Source organism: Patagioenas fasciata, chromosome 1 (assembly GCF_037038585.1).
Source record: "Patagioenas fasciata isolate bPatFas1 chromosome 1, bPatFas1.hap1, whole genome shotgun sequence".
NCBI lineage: Eukaryota > Metazoa > Chordata > Aves > Columbiformes > Columbidae > Patagioenas > Patagioenas fasciata.
Window position 1 is genome coordinate 119,394,694 of NC_092520.1, and position 15,825 is coordinate 119,410,518.

The window sequence follows — 15,825 nt, forward strand, 5'->3', positions numbered from 1 at the left end:
CTGAGCCCTGGGGAACACCACTCATGACCGGCCGCCAACTGGATTTGGTTCCGTTTACCACAACTCTTTGGGCCTGGCCCTCTAGCCAGTTCTTTATCCATCACAGAGTACAGCCATCCAGGCCATGAACTGCCAGCTTCTCCAGAAGAATGCTGCGGGGTACGGTGTCAAAGTACTGAAGTCTAGGTATACAGCATCGACAGTCTTTCCTTCACCTGCTAAGCAGGTCACCTTGTCATAGTATGTTAATTTTTTTTCGAGCTGCTAAATCAGGAGCAAACATGCCTTGGGACAGGCTTTCTGCCTTGGACTTCTGTCAGGTTAGTGTCCAGGCTATGGCTGAGATGGTTTAAGAAGTTACTGTCTTCAGCTGCTTGTTTTTCCTGCCCTTCAGTTTTGCTGACATACCTAGATAACGTGTCACGTCTTAACCCTGTTCTGTCAAATAATCTGTGTTAAGCATTACTGGTATTTTTCCTTCTAATGCAGAGAACCTCTGGCAGGATGAACTATTATAAGAAGTGAAGATGTTATGTTAGTTGTTGTGGGTGGAGTGTGATGTGATAAAAATTTTAATATAAGATGGTAAAACCCTTACATTTCCGGTTGCACTAGAAATAGGTATCTGACTGTAGTTGTCAGTTAACAACTATTCTGCTAATGGTAGCGTGAGAGTTTAAACTTGTATGGTATGACTTAAACTCTTAATATTGTAGGTATGGATTAGGTAAATAACACGTCTCCACCCTTCATAAAATAACTGACAAAACAAACCATTTTTAGGGGATGGTTAACATCAAGGGCTGGCGTAGTGGCATATGAACAGTTTTGTTTGAAGAGTTCCCTGTAACCTTCTCAGATGAAATTTGAATCGTTACTATTAATATGCTATTCCCTCATTAGTGTATTTAGTTCCTCGGTAATAAACGTTGTTCAGTCCTGAGGGTTTACTGAAATCAATTTCACTGGGTTGATTCCTGGATATATTTAAATCTTTCTAAAGATGAACTGAGTTTTTGTAAAGATAAATTTACTTACAGAGTAAGAGAACATTTAAAAAATTGTATAGATGTCTCACTTTAAAATAATGTTACTTTTAATAAAACAAGACAGTCCTTGGTTCAGTTTTGAGATGTCTGAGTTATAGGACTACTATAACCTGTTCCAGTGTTTACTACACTTTGCATGTGAGCTTAGTTCTGCATTCTTGAAATATTAAAGAATCATCTCTAAAATATTGTAAGAGTGGCATTATTTAATTTTCATAGGAAACCTTCTTAAAATTGTAGCCATTTGAGATTGTGAAGGCAAGGTGACAAGGAAGAAGGAGTTTTATTACAACTAAATTCAGTAAATTTAAGTTTATGCTTCATGCAGATTATTTTTATGTGGTTTGAATCTTGGTGAAGCTAAATAGTATTTTCTACAAGAAAAAATGTTTTTGCATGCAGTGTTTAAATATTTGAAAATAGTATATTGTAACTGAACAGTTCTTCATATTACTAGTTTTTGAATATAAAGACTGTGTGATTTTGTGGGCTGATCACTTAAGAACTGAATTATTTCCAGCCCTTTTTCTTCATAAAAAGCTGAAGACAGAATTCAGTCGATTAATTCTCTAGCTCTTGTATTGTCTTAATTAGATTTTGTTTTATTTGTTGACAGAAAAGCAAAATAACTTACTTTTAAAATCCCTTACTTCAGAAAGCACTATTGTCAAGTTTTGTTTCATGAAACATTGCGTGACCCGTGGAACTATGGAATGTTTTTGTAGAAGCGAATTGAACCTTTGAGGTATTTAAAGCCTACAGTAGTGTTGGTTTTTTTATGAAATGAGCTGGTTGTTCTACCAGATCACTGAGTACGATGTTGAGTATCTTGCAGGTTACCCTTAGTATGTATTGCTGAACCAGTAGGAATTAATTTCATAAGTCTCGTTATGGAACTGGTTTTTTTCCTGCACAGACACAATATTGTGTGTGTGTATACAATGGCCAGCTTTACAGCTGGTACCGCTTGATGTCACTTGTTGCATGTGCTTCCATAGGATTCTGTTTTTTATGGATCCAAAGTTGGTATGGTAGTTTGTGTCGCCTATTGCATCAGAATGTCTGGGGTGCTGGTAGGAGCAGTACTGTGGTTGATTGGAAGTGGATTGGAAGCTATGCAGTGGTAGACTTGGAGGGAAACTCCTACCTGCAGCACTGTGTGCAGTTCTGGGTGCCACAGGATAAAAAGGATGTAAAGCTACTGGAGAGTGTTCAGAAGAGGGACATGAAGTTGGTGAAGGGTTTGGAGGGAAAACTGTATGAGAAGAGGCTAAAGTCACTTGGTTTGTTTGGCCTGGAGGAGACTTGAGGGGAGACCTCATGGGGCTGCAGCTTCCCCACAAGGGGAGGAGGAGGGGCAGGTGCTGATCTCTTCTCTCTGGTGACCAGTGACAGAACCCGAGGGAATGGCAGGAAGATGTGCCAGGGGAGGTTCAGCTTGGACATGAGGAAAAGGTTCTTCCCCCAGAGGGTGGTGGAGCACTGGAACAGGCTCCCCAGGGAGGTGTCACGGCCTCAAGCCTGACAGTGTTCAAGAAGAGACTGGACAAGCCCTCAGACACATGGTGTGAAGTGTGGGGTTGTCCTGTGCAGGGACAGGAGTTGGACTTGATGATCCTTGTGGGTCCTTTCCAACTCAGGACACTCTATGATTCTGTGAACTTCCTTGTAAAGTAATTGCTGCAGGACTGTAGGTGGCCTCTGCCTGCAGTGTTTTTGTCCCAGTAGTCCCCATGGCATGTTTAATAAGCATGTAATTTTGAAATGAAGGTCTTTTTCATCTTACTTTTCAACTCACAGAAATAACTTTAGAGGGTGTCCACATTTAGAGAACTTGTCAGGAAGGAATGGTGAATGCTGTAGCTGTGTGTTATTCCATGGACTCTGCTGAGTCTGGCAAATAGTGCTTGGTTTCTGTAGCACCAAACATAGGCTCTCTCTTCCCCAAATATAAGAGTTAATTAAAGAACCTCGTTTGGTTATTTGTTTACTTTTCCTATAGATACACGAGGGGAGTGTGTGGGGAATGAATCTGCAGAATGAAATCAGTTGTGAAAAAGAACAATGTTAGGAAAAGCCTCTCTGTGAAGTGGAGAGCATGGTCATTTGTTACTTCATTGTTGTTTCCTGGTAGTACTTAGAATTTGGGAGGGCTTTAGTGTTCAGGAAGGGAAGGAAAAACATAACAAAAAAACTCAACAACATCCCCCCCCCCCCCCATCCCCCCAAATGCTGATGGTTTAGAGGGATAGTGAAAATGACATGTCGGTATTGACCCTGTTCTGTTGTGATACTCAAATGCAGAAGCCATGTGCTGCAATGTGGGTTTTGTATTTTTTCTTACAAAATAAAGGTTACAACACACCTAAGATAACAGCAGTAACCTCAGAACATGTAGTTTATATTTTGTGGAAGTTATTACTTTGCTGTTCTGAGTAATGTTAACACTTCACAACTGAGATTTTTCACTCAAAATTGTGGTATTTAATGAAACAAGATTTTAGTTCAATCAGTCTGGAGGTATACTGAAGCTTCAGACTGGGTACTGATACAGTCAGTCATCCATTAAACCTTCCAAGTAAACTTCTATATGGCCATAATGTTAAGGGACGTTATAAAAGCCAAACCAAACAAATGAAATGTGGTTTTGGCAGGCATCTGTTTTATTTATGTGGTACTTTACATTGTGATCTGAAGTAGTTGTATCTATGTAACTTGTTGATATGTGACTGTGCTGTAGAGTCCTTTAGGGAATTTTGTAGACCTGATAGTAAGTATGGTGTGGCTTTTTTGTCACATTTCTTCTTGTGTTTGAGTCAAGGTATGAACATGTATAATAGGTGCTATTGCTTTTGTCTAATTTTTTTTAAGGTCTCGACTGCAAGGAACACTTTTTTTAACGAGTAAAAATAGATTAAAAAGTTGTTCCTTATAGTCAGGTGGAAGGATGTAAATTGCCTCAGGGAAAGGAATCTAACACGTTAAGAAATGATGAAATGTGAGTCTCAATGTTGAAAACAGGCTGGGGTGATGACTGACAACAAACGAGTGAATGCAACGCGATCTGATAGCAGAGAAGGCCACTTGAATTCTCTGCTGGGTATGCAAAGGTGCCTCACAGAGTGGGGACAAAAGTTTGAAATACTTTATACAGTTATGGTTGCAAAAACCATGTTATGCCTCATTAGATACAATTTTCAACTCTGGAGACTACCATAAGTGTGTTTGAATTTCTGTAGCTTGAAGGCAGCTGTTCCAAAAAATGTGTTGGTTTTGTGTGTGTGTGTGTGTGTGTGGTGGTGTTTTTTGGTTTGTTACATATGTTTTTTTTTTCCTATCTCTTAGTCAGGTGTCAGTTAAAACAAAAGTACTTCTGTGTAGCAGCCAGGTGACAAATGTGGTTGTTTAGGGATGAGTACGGTAATTTGGTGCAAAGCAGAGTGGGGTGTCCCAGTCATCAGGCTCTTAATAAAGGGACAGAAAAGAAACCTTTGATGTTTTTCTTAGTAATTAAAGCTACAGGAAATGTAAAAATACACAATTTCCAAGTTTTTATTTTCAAGGGTTATTTATTATTTTTTTCACACTGTACTTGTTACCATCCGTTATTAGATTACTAGGACTTGGGCTGTTGACTGCTTCTTCTGGTTGATGAAGACTTAATTCTTTGGTCATGGTACATAAGTCAAATATTTTATTTGGTAATGGTATTTAAAAACATTGTTTGATATTATTTGTTTCAGAAGCTTAGCAGCTCTTGGCAGTGATTCTAGAGCTTCTGAGAGTAGTTTTATAACTTCTGAGAAACTTAAGTTAATGTGTATCTGTGCAAAATGAAAGCATATATTAGTGGGGACTTGCAAGGTTGCTGCCTGCACGTAAGTCTCTCTCTGACGTCTGCTCTTGATAAGAATTTGCTGTCTAGCTTGTTTTTTTGAGACGTGTAAATATTTCCCGTGATGTTTTAATTTCAGACATGAAATATGATGGTTTAGATGTATTCACACAAAACCAGTTTTGATGATAACCTTTGTCAAAACACATGTTAAGTATGATTGTGGTTATGTTATACTGTGGAAAAGAAATTTGCACATTAAATATGAAAACAAGGAGTTTCACTGGGTTTTGACATTCAGACTTCTGGTCAGTTCACAGTTTTCAGTTTGTCTTGATTTTTCTTGATACTGTTTGTGACAAGGATGAACACCCATAAAATGATATTTTTCTCTGATTCTCAGATGTGAATGAGTTGAAGGAGTGCCTTCATGTACTAGTGAAGGAACAGCAAACTCTGGCCACACAAACTGCTACAACAGCTCTTTCAGCTATGAGGCTAAAGCAGAGGCTAGTTATCCTGGAACGGTATTTCATTGCATTGAACAGGACAGTTCTTCAGGAGAATGTCAAAGTTAAGTGGAAAAGCGGTAATATTCCTCTGCCTACTGTGGATAAGAAAAGGTAATGACACGTGCACAGACAAGTTAATGTATTAGGGAAGTCATTGAAAGATTATCAACCTGTATGTGAGAGCTTAATGTGATTTCTTCCTACTCATGAAACATTAGCAGTCAAGAAACTCTTTTTATTTCTTAAGATGGTTTTACATGGTGTCTGCCACAGTTTTCCTCCTTGGCTGATGCTTATTTATAGTGTCTCTGTTCATACTGCTGGGTTTTTATTGTAAAAGATTGCCGTAGATATTATTCTTTGAGCTGCAAGCATAGTTTTATTGAGGTATTCCTTTTGTTCTACTCAGCTAGAATGTATAGACAAGCCTATTTCAGAAAGGATGCTGATGTAGGTCACATAGTTCTAATAACATTATTTTTTTTGTCAATATTTGCTCAGTTAATGCACATAACAGATTTAAAAATACAAATAATGAAGGCTGAACATAGTTTTCCTTAGCTTGGGTGAGAACTGTTGTAATTGTACATTTCATGAGAGACTGTTTCCAGAGAAATAAATAAAAAATCGTCTGATTACTTGCCATGTCTAGATAGCTTGTTGACCTAAAAATAGAAAAAATCTACCAGATGAGGCGTTAAAGAAGCTATTCAGTAGCTGAACAAGGTTACTGTCTGACCAAACAAGCAATTCAATCAGGGAAATTTTTAGGTTAGGTAGTCTCTAGCTTAAAAAATGAAAGGAGACAGTAAGTAGATATCATTACTAGATATTGTGGGAATGGAGTTCTGACAGTGATATCTTTCTTGATGTAGTCTGTTCTCTGCAAGTTTTTTTTCCAGTTCTGATTAAAATGGGCACTGATATATTTACGTTATCAGACTGCTAAAAATGCCAGTTAAAATTTTTTCTCTCTTGAAAAAGTCCTAAGCAGCTCACTTTCTTTTGATGTGAGATTAAAAAGAAAGTGAGCTGTTGGTGTCTTTCTGAGAGGAAGCCTGTCCTTCAGTACAAAGGAAAGCTTAAGTTAATGTGATTGTTTGCATAAAAAGAAAATGTAACAGAAACATATGTGAGTCCAGTGAGTATTAACAAAAGTTCAAGCTATCTCTGTTCCTTACACATGCCAGTACAGAAGCTGCAAAGAGAGATTTGTAACGTTGACACTGGAATGGAAAGACAAGGAATGACAAAATTAACGGAATTAATTACCAGTAGTTGAAGATTCATTTAAAAATAGCCTGTAAGTGTAGTTTATGTAGTCCAAATTAACTAGAAGTATAAACGTCCTGAGTAAATGAGTACATGAATTATCTTACATCTGCGTGTTTTGAATACACAATCATAATTTCACTCTGAGTAACCACAGGCACATTTCTGATGGCAGTCAATTATACCAGTCTAGTTTGTTTTTTCTGTGAAGCTTTTTGATGTTGGAAGTTGAATTGGTTGTTCTTTGAAGCGCCTGAAATTGAATTTTGGTTGTTGACCTTTTGATGTTGATCACCTTCATTCTCGAGAGACAATTAGAATTCTTGAGACAAAAAAAAAGTGTAATTATATATGCATGCATATAGTTAAATTATAAACTTGTCAAATATACAAACTAATATGAATATATGTATTTATTGTATATATTATATTGAGAGAATGCATATATAATTCTGTTTAGCCCAAGACCTGTGGGCAAAGGTGTAGAAGGACTTGCAAGAGTTGGATCCCGAGCAGCACTTTCATTTGCATTTGCGTTCCTTCGTAGAGCCTGGAGGTCAGGTAGGTCTTCTCTGTGGCATATTGCCTATATTTTTCATTAGAAGACACAATTCATTAGAATATATATCTGTCTTAGATATTTCCATAGAGCTATACATTTATAAATGTTAGATTTGCATAATTGTGCTTGATGTTTATGGGGTATTATGCCCAACAATACTGTTGTTGATTGAAGGCGTCCAAGCTGTATCAGCAATGTGTTGTGCTGGAGTGCTTTTATGTTTAGGAAGGGAAACTGGGATTTCATGAAGAGGAACGTATTTTTAATGCCAGGTTTCAGAAAAGTGAGTTATAGGGTTGATCAAATACATTACTACATGATAGCAGCAGCTATCATAGGAGCAGGAGAGGAGCAGTAGTGTGAAACTTGTGGATTAGTTTGTGTACTTGTCAGTGACTGTCGAATTGCACAGATTGGCAGAATTGTCATCTGTGCCACCTTAACCCACCTGTTTGTCTCGGTCTGTGCTGCTTGTTCAGAAAGTAGCTGTTTGGCTTGCTCTTCGACCGGCTAGCCCTAGATCTTCCTCTGATATTCTCAGCAATATACAGTGGGATGAGCTGGTTTAAGAGTTGTTACCCTTCTGAATATATTTTTTGTCACACAGATAGGTCTTCAGAAGTCTTACAGTCAAGATTTTTGTGTGAAAATACAGAACTCTGTGCATATCATTAAGTAACTTGTAATCTTGAAGTTAAAAAAAAAATTCCACAAAACATTGTATGTAAAAATTTGTGTAACTTCTGTAAAGATAGGAGTGTAACTAATATTACTTACGTTCCTTAGGTGAAGATGCAGACCTGTGCAGTGAATTGTTACAGGAATCACTTGATGCACTACGAGCTCTACCAGAGGCATCCCTTTTTGATGAAGGGACTGTGTCTTCTGTATGGCTGGAAGTGGTAGAAAGAGCTACTAAATTCCTAAGGTCTGTTGTGACTGGGTAAGTTTCTTTTTTTTTTTTTGAGCGTTGCTGAAGTAGCTGTTAAATGGCAAACTTGAATATCTTAGCAGCTGATGTTATAAACATAATAGTTTATGGAAAATTAAAAAGATTACTTTCTTTTTCTATTATTGTTACACGAACAAGAAATAATACATGAGCTGTTGAAATGATGCTCTTTAAATATGATTTAATTTCTTTTAACTGTTTAAGAAAAATCAGAATTTGAGTGTTCTGAATCACTGCACGTAGACTTCGTAGACTACATGTAGACTGAAAAATAGTGTTTCACTAGTGTAAATTGGATCCGCATGAAGAGTGATTTGGTAATACAAGATATTTGTACACTTAATTGTACACAGCATAGTAAAATAGTGCAGGCTTCTGTATATATGAGGGAAAATACACTCATATTGGACTTGGACACTCCTCTGATTTTTCTCTGTTATTTAAAGAGGCTTAAAGTTACTCTTTTACAATATTCTAGAAATTAGCTCTTGAATACTCAAACTCCATCCTTATAGTGACTATCATAAAGAAAATTTGAATTTCACTTGTGAAACATGTTTTTCATGTTCTCATCATGTTTAATAGAACTATAGAGTAGATAGTGAAGCTTGGGGCAGCTTTCAGCACCAATTTGATATTTTTCTGTAAATTTAGCAGTTCTTGGTGTGCTGCAGATGCTTTTGGTGAGGAAATATGTATTGTTTCTGATTACTTCTTAGTTAATGTGTTTTGTTTGACTTCAAATAGAGATGTACATGGAGCTCCCAGTACCAAAGGACCAGGAAACATTCCGTTACAAGATCAGCACTTGGCGCTTGCCATATTGCTGGAGCTTGCGGTGCAGAGGGGCACGCTGAGGTGAGCAGCACAAGCACTCTGGTTTTTAACTTGCAATGGCCTGAGCAGTGCATGTCGTCAGTTTCCATGGATTTGGGCTTAACATAATAATTGTGATTTAAAGCATGTGAACCTTTTCTGTAATGCAGTAGCAATCAAGATCTTATGTTAGCTAGATTTCAAAATCCATTTTGATATTTTGATGATCTGTTTAAAATGGAAAGCCATGCCATCTGACATGGCTAAACTAAAAATGTAGAATGTGAATTGTATGGATCACCTAAATCAATGCTTTTTAATAGAAAATGTAAACTTTGTCTTTCAGTCAAATGTTGTCTGCAGTTATGTTGTTGCTTCAACTTTGGGATAATGGAACGAGGGAAACAGATAATGAGCGATCTGCACAGGGAACGAGTGCACCCCTTCTACCTTTGCTGCAAAGATTTCAGAGTATAATATGTAATAAAGATGCGCCCAATACTGAGGAAGAGATCCAGGTGGTTACCTTTGAGTTATTTGAAAGGATGATTGTGCTGGTATCAAATTTCCCTTGACTGGCTAAAATAATTATAAAATTGTCTGAATAAAATTGGCAGTAGTGTTGTCCATGTAATACGTATATACACCACTGTCATTTGGTTTTCATGCATACATTTGAATTTCTTGAGGTAGGAGGAGGAATGTCATAGTATGGTTAGGGGTAAGCATTGTGTTTCAGAGTTAGTGCTGTTGTGATAATTAACTTAGAGATGCAGCCAGTTAACTTTTCTATTTATTAGGGTGGCTTTTATTTAGTTGTGTTTGAAGTTAGTTTAACTATGATTCTTAGTGAACATTATTGAGGTTGATAAAAGATAGTAAAACTCAGTTCCGTTATGCTTGTAACTTTCTATTATTTCTAATTTTACTATATTTTCTCAATATACATGTTTGGAATTTTCCCCTACTGTAAGAAAAAGGATGTGTAGAGTCAATTTGTTTTTTCTTAAACTTGTGCATACGCTCAAGCATGTCTAAAATAGGTTGTGTATCTGTATGTGTAGTGGCATAGAAATACCTTGAATATTTTTCTGACTGCTCTTTTCTCTTCTTTAGCTCCTGACCTACCCTCTGAGTCCAAATGAAAGTTTTCTGAGATATCTGACTTTACCACAGGACAATGAGCTGGCGATTGATCTCAGACAAACAGCTGTAGTGATCATGGCCCATTTAGATCGTCTGGCCACCCCCTGTATGCCTCCACAGTGTAGCTCTCCCACATCACATAAGGTAACTGTTTGCAATTGCAAATTTAGTAAGATACTTTTCCTAGAAGTGGAACTGATTTTCAGTTTGGAAGGAAAACAGCTCCTAAGATACTTCAAATTTTATTTTGATTTTCACAAGGTAAGGTTGAGTTGCCTAAACCTGTCTTACCTGGGTATCTTGTATTTCATGAGGGCTCATTCAGTGAGCCTTGGAGTACAATTCTTTGGTTTGTGAACCATTTGTTCTTATCACACTATGGCTAATTCTGCAATATTTTGAGCTGTTCCCTGTGTTTTTCAGAGGAAATGCTCAAGACTTTATAAATGTTCGAGATCTGATGTATTAAAAAAAAGAAAAATTAAAAAAAAAATTGTTAAACTTCCAAGCTTGAAAAATCTCAGAACACTTGAAATAGATATTTATGGCTTATTTGGTACCAGACTAAACTGAATATCATGGGTACAAGTCTATATTTTTGATATTTTCTAATGGGTAAGCTTTATTAACTACTGGCAGTAATGACTGTCACACATCTGAGCATATTTGACATATAAAGTTTTAAAAAATAATCTGCTCTATGCATTTTATTAAGTTGCATGCTTCAAAATTAATACTTAAAGAATTTCTTTTTTTTTTCCTAGGGATCTCTACAAGAGGTCATTGCTTGGGGCTTAATAGGTTGGAAATATTACGCTAATGTGAGTGGTCCAATTCAATGTGAAGGACTTGCCAATCTTGGCGTTGTGCAGGTTGCCTGTGCAGAGAAGCGTTTTCTAATATTATCTAGGAATGGACGAGTTTATACACAAGCGTACAACAGCGATACTCTGGTGAGAGGTTTTTTTATACGTTTTAAAAATGTGTTCTCTTCTGTTTTACTTCATAACATTAGTCTGCCCCTTTAACTGTTTACACCATCTTGGAAGAGTAGGTGGAGACATGCTGATTTTGTGAGCTTCTATGTTGTTGGTTTTGAACTTTCAGAAATAGGTTTTGATCTCTTATATTGATTTGATGAAACGCATCTGATTTCTCTAATTTCTGTTGGGCTAGAGGTTATGAATACAATGATCATTGCTTTTGTTACTGTGCTGACCTTGGTAACGACTGTAGAAATTGGCAGATATGAAATGGATTTTACTTCAGTCATGTAACACTGTGCCTGAACTGTTTAGTTTCTCAAACAAAACTATACCATAACAGAAATGTTTGCCATTAAAATTGCCTGTAAGGTTAAGATAAACACAATTTTTCTATATACTGAAGACCTTATAAGGATGAAAACAAAATAACTTCAAAGCATTATTTTTTTTTCAGACTTGAATAGTAGATTTGACCTTTTTTTTTCCTTCATGCCTTCACCTCTGATTTGAGTGTACTGTTTTGGTAAAGCCTTGGGAAAACTGTATCTAGTTATTCTGCATATTAGCAAGTGATGGAAAATATGAGCAGTTTTTGTAAGTATATTGCTATCGTTTGATTCACAGGGGCCACAACTGGTGCAGAGTCTAGCTTCCAGAAACATTGTGAAGATAGCAGCACATTCAGATGGACATCACTATCTTGCTTTGTCAGCAAATGGTGAAGTTTTCTCTTGGGGTTGTGGAGATGGTGGAAGACTAGGTCATGGGGATACAGTGTATGTAATAAAAATGATCATATTTATTTGGCGGTGTTCTGAATTCATAGTAAAAACTATTTAGTTGTTCATACAAGCACATTCAGTATTTGGCATTTGTCTCTGTTATTGAACAGAAATTGCATTCTTTCTGCGTGTTCTATCTGCCTGTGATATTCCCAGTTCTGTATTATTCTTTCTGAAATACTTTTGTAGTAGTGGTTTCACCATTATTAGGCCTTCTGTTCATGGTTTTATCAATCCACAACACATTTTCTCTGGAAACAGCGACTCAAATGTTGGAGCAGTGGGGTCATCGTTTCCTATGTAGTTGTGTTGCATGTACTGTTCCTTTTTTTCCCCCTCTGGGTTAAACAGCATCATTACTGTCCTGCTTTTGTGGAGGGGCAGTCTTCTACAGGGGCATTCTGTAAGGGGTGTGCATCAGCGTATTATAGAGGTTTTAAGTGTCTTCCCTCAGTTCTGAATTCTGTATAAAGCAAGGGAATTACTACACAAGAGTTAGCAATGTCATGAAATTAATTGTTCAGATATCATAATTAAAGATATCTTTTTTACAGTAGACAAATACTGTTAAAAAACTATGCATTAATTTAATTGGAAATAGAAATCACGGTTGGCAGACATTCCTTCAGTGGTTTGTATGCTGTTGAACAAGCTGAACTTAATTTTTGGTTTATAGACTATTTATATCTTCATCATTCAGACTAGTAATAAAGTTTGCAGATAGAATTGCACCAGTTGTTTTCTAGCAAGTATGTCAGATCTTTTATTATCTAGTCATCGGATCACCTTTTGTGAAATATGTCAACTTCTCTTTAAATAGTCCCCTGGAGGAACCGAAGATGATATCTGCTTTATCTGGAAAGCAAGCTGGGAAACATGTTGTTCATATTGCATGTGGAAGCACTTACAGTGCAGCTATTACTGCTGAAGGAGAGCTGTATACGTGGGGACGAGGAAACTATGGCAGGCTTGGTCATGGTATGTTATTTGATACCTTGAAGTAACTTGTTTGTTAAAGAATTGTTTAGTGCCTGTCTCCAGTGATCTTTTGTCCAATTTACCTAAAGCTGATTTGAGAACCATATATGGTTTCACATAAATTGAAATAATTATGGGAGGGGTTGTCTCAAAACCATTATATTTCAATGAGGTATGTGAAAATAAGCAAGTGGATGGAGAAGAATAGTCTGTGCTGTTCACTCTTCCTTGTGAAGCAAAGACTACTTCATGGGTTAAATCCAGATTAGATACCTAAGAAATCATGTGGCAGCTCAATCCCGATGCTCAAATCTGAAAACTGAAACAAACCAACACCTCCCCCACCCAACGAAACACTCAAAAGCAACTTAAGAAACAAAACAAAACCAAACAAGCGAAAAACCAACCAGCCAAAAAAACCACACAAACAAAACCAAACCATACCAGGCCTTCTTGGTTTTGATTCTCACAGAACTACTTTGTTTTGAAGGTTCCAGTGAAGATCAGACCATCCCAATGCTGGTCACGGGGCTGAAAGGGCTCAAAGTTATTGATGTGTCCTGTGGGAGTGGAGATGCTCAGACTCTGGCAGTTACTGAAAATGGTTAGTAGCAAAATATGACAACAAAGCTTACCTTTTCTTCCTTTCATTCTGAGGATATTTATACTGCAGATATGCTTATTTTAGTGGCTTCAATTCCATAAGAACTTTTAGCTGAAATTCGTGTTGAGGGAATGTAAATGTATCATATACGCACGAAATACTACAATATGTACATACATGTTTACATTTTATGCATTATATGCAATTGTATGTGTTATAATTTTATGCATTTTGTATTAGATATATTAATGATGAATATGCAAATATATATTTCTTTTTATGGTGTATGTGTGTGTATATATATATTTAAAATACCCATGCAAGTGTATCATATATGCACAAAATACTACATATATGTATATACATGTTTAAATTTTATGCATTGTTATATAAGTGCAAACAACTAATTTTGTTACAACAGCCATAATTTTGGGTAGCGGAATTGTCCATGTTAACCCATGGGAAGTGCCAAAGAGAGACTGTATTGAAATTCTGCTTCCCAACGTCCTTGAGTGAGGTGCCTGGCATAAGACAGACTCAAAACCTGAATTTCACTATGTGAGGTTAAGCCTCAAAGGCATCCCTTAGAAAGCAGATAGTTCTTGGAAGCTAGTTATTCCTTCGAAATATAGCTGGTTATGGTGATGTGCTTTATTTAAAAGCTGAAAGATTTGCTTATCCAGGACGTGGAAACCCAGGGTGGTGGTGGGTTTTTTGTTTTCTTTTGTGGGTTTTTATTTTGTTTTTTCTTTTTTTCTCTTCCCTCTTTGTCTCTGTGCATGCTTCCCTTGCTTATTGGAGTACCTTAGAGACTGGCTTATGCACACATGGAACAGAAACGCATCAGAGTGTGAAACAGACTTTCATTTTGGACACGCATGGGTTTACCATTCTTGAACTATAGTTTTGTTTAATGCACATGCAGAATGACTTGACTATTTCTGACTTCCTACATCAGGGCATTGATTTAGTAGTGTATTTCAAAATAATGTGATAGACAATGGCACTTACAATTTCATTTTGTGAAGTGGTTAAAGACAATAACTGAAAATGAGAAAACAGGTTTCACAGACAGTTAGGCCATTTGATGTGGAAAAAGATTTTGCGTGTTCTTATAAATAACATCTTATAATGAAAGAACACCTTATAATAAAAGACAGTTCTTTACTAAAGATCATACCACAGGCTTGATTTGCAGTAAATTCTGTACTTAATATGTTTTTGAGAAGGACTCTCAGTACACTGATTTTTTCAGTGCATGTTATATTACCCTTTTTATGTTTAGTTTTATCAACATGAAAACTTTTCAAATATTTTTCTTCCTTAATTCCATGAACAATTAGAATTTAATTCATAACTACTGTTCTTAAATTCCAATTTGAAAATCATACTTATTATAGAATTTCAGATTTTGAAGAACTTGCTCGTCAAAACAGCTGACTTAATTACATGAAAAAGCAGTGCAATTTTTTTTGTTTTCTATCCCTTGATTTAAAGGCCAAGTGTGGTCTTGGGGTGATGGAGATTATGGAAAACTGGGAAGAGGAGGCAGTGATGGTTGCAAGACTCCCAAGCTGATAGAAAAACTTCAAGATCTGGACATTGTGAAAGTACGCTGCGGGAGCCAGTTTTCTATTGCTTTAACCAAAGATGGCCAGGTCTACACCTGGGGAAAAGGTGACAATCAGAGACTCGGGCATGGAACAGAAGAGCATGTTCGATATCCCAAACTGCTGGAAGGCTTGAAAGGTAATTATCAGAGCTGGAAATGTTCCAGAGTTCTTTTTTGCGGTTGTTGAAATCTTTTTACCAGACACTAACGATCTCGACTTTAAGAATTATGGTACCATGTACTCTGTCATATTTTATGCTGGTTGCATCGAACAGGGTAATCTTGCACGTTTCCTGTCACTTCTGCTTTTTTACCTTTAGAATTCTAGCAGGCTTGGAGCTGCTTTGTTACGACCACTTTAAATGCTCCCAATCTTGTGTTCTCTTTAGTCTTACTGCTTTTCTTTTATTAGATTAATAAAAATGCTTATTTGAAATACGTGTTTTTGTATTGTCATGCAAATAAATGTATATTTCATATATATGTATATATGCTCTTAGATTAAGGCATGTAAATGTAATAAATAAAAATCACAGGCAACAAGTAATGTTGTTCAAGTTGTGTTTCTGCCAGTAGTTTTGATGAGTTTGTAAGAGAGTGAAGGTTGTTTCTTGCATTTGTGAGAAACCTGAGGTTTTGTAGGAAAGATGAGGAAGAAACATCTTTTATTGCTCTGTCTTTTCTAAAATTGTTGTTCATGTATGGTGGATGATCTAATT

The 15,825-nt window shown here is 36.6% G+C and overlaps 1 protein-coding gene across 7 annotated transcripts in view; it reads left to right on the forward strand.

Annotated features, from left to right (window-relative positions):
* Positions 1 to 15,825, forward strand: part of HERC2 (HECT and RLD domain containing E3 ubiquitin protein ligase 2) — a 115,930-nt gene that overhangs the window by 26,018 nt on the left and 74,087 nt on the right. For 6 of the 7 annotated variants that reach the window (XM_065854517.2, XM_065854527.2, XM_071813537.1 and 3 more), the window contains 11 exons: positions 5,288 to 5,507; positions 7,129 to 7,229; positions 8,017 to 8,173; positions 8,930 to 9,040; positions 9,345 to 9,516; positions 10,115 to 10,288; positions 10,909 to 11,097; positions 11,755 to 11,906; positions 12,733 to 12,890; positions 13,381 to 13,494; positions 14,992 to 15,243. In XM_065854517.2, coding sequence (XP_065710589.1) covers positions 5,288 to 5,507; positions 7,129 to 7,229; positions 8,017 to 8,173; positions 8,930 to 9,040; positions 9,345 to 9,516; positions 10,115 to 10,288; positions 10,909 to 11,097; positions 11,755 to 11,906; positions 12,733 to 12,890; positions 13,381 to 13,494; positions 14,992 to 15,243 — 1,800 coding nt within the window. The remainder of the gene's footprint in view (positions 1 to 5,287; positions 5,508 to 7,128; positions 7,230 to 8,016; positions 8,174 to 8,929; positions 9,041 to 9,344; positions 9,517 to 10,114; positions 10,289 to 10,908; positions 11,098 to 11,754; positions 11,907 to 12,732; positions 12,891 to 13,380; positions 13,495 to 14,991; positions 15,244 to 15,825) is intronic. The other variant, XM_065854508.2, reaches the window with a different exon arrangement.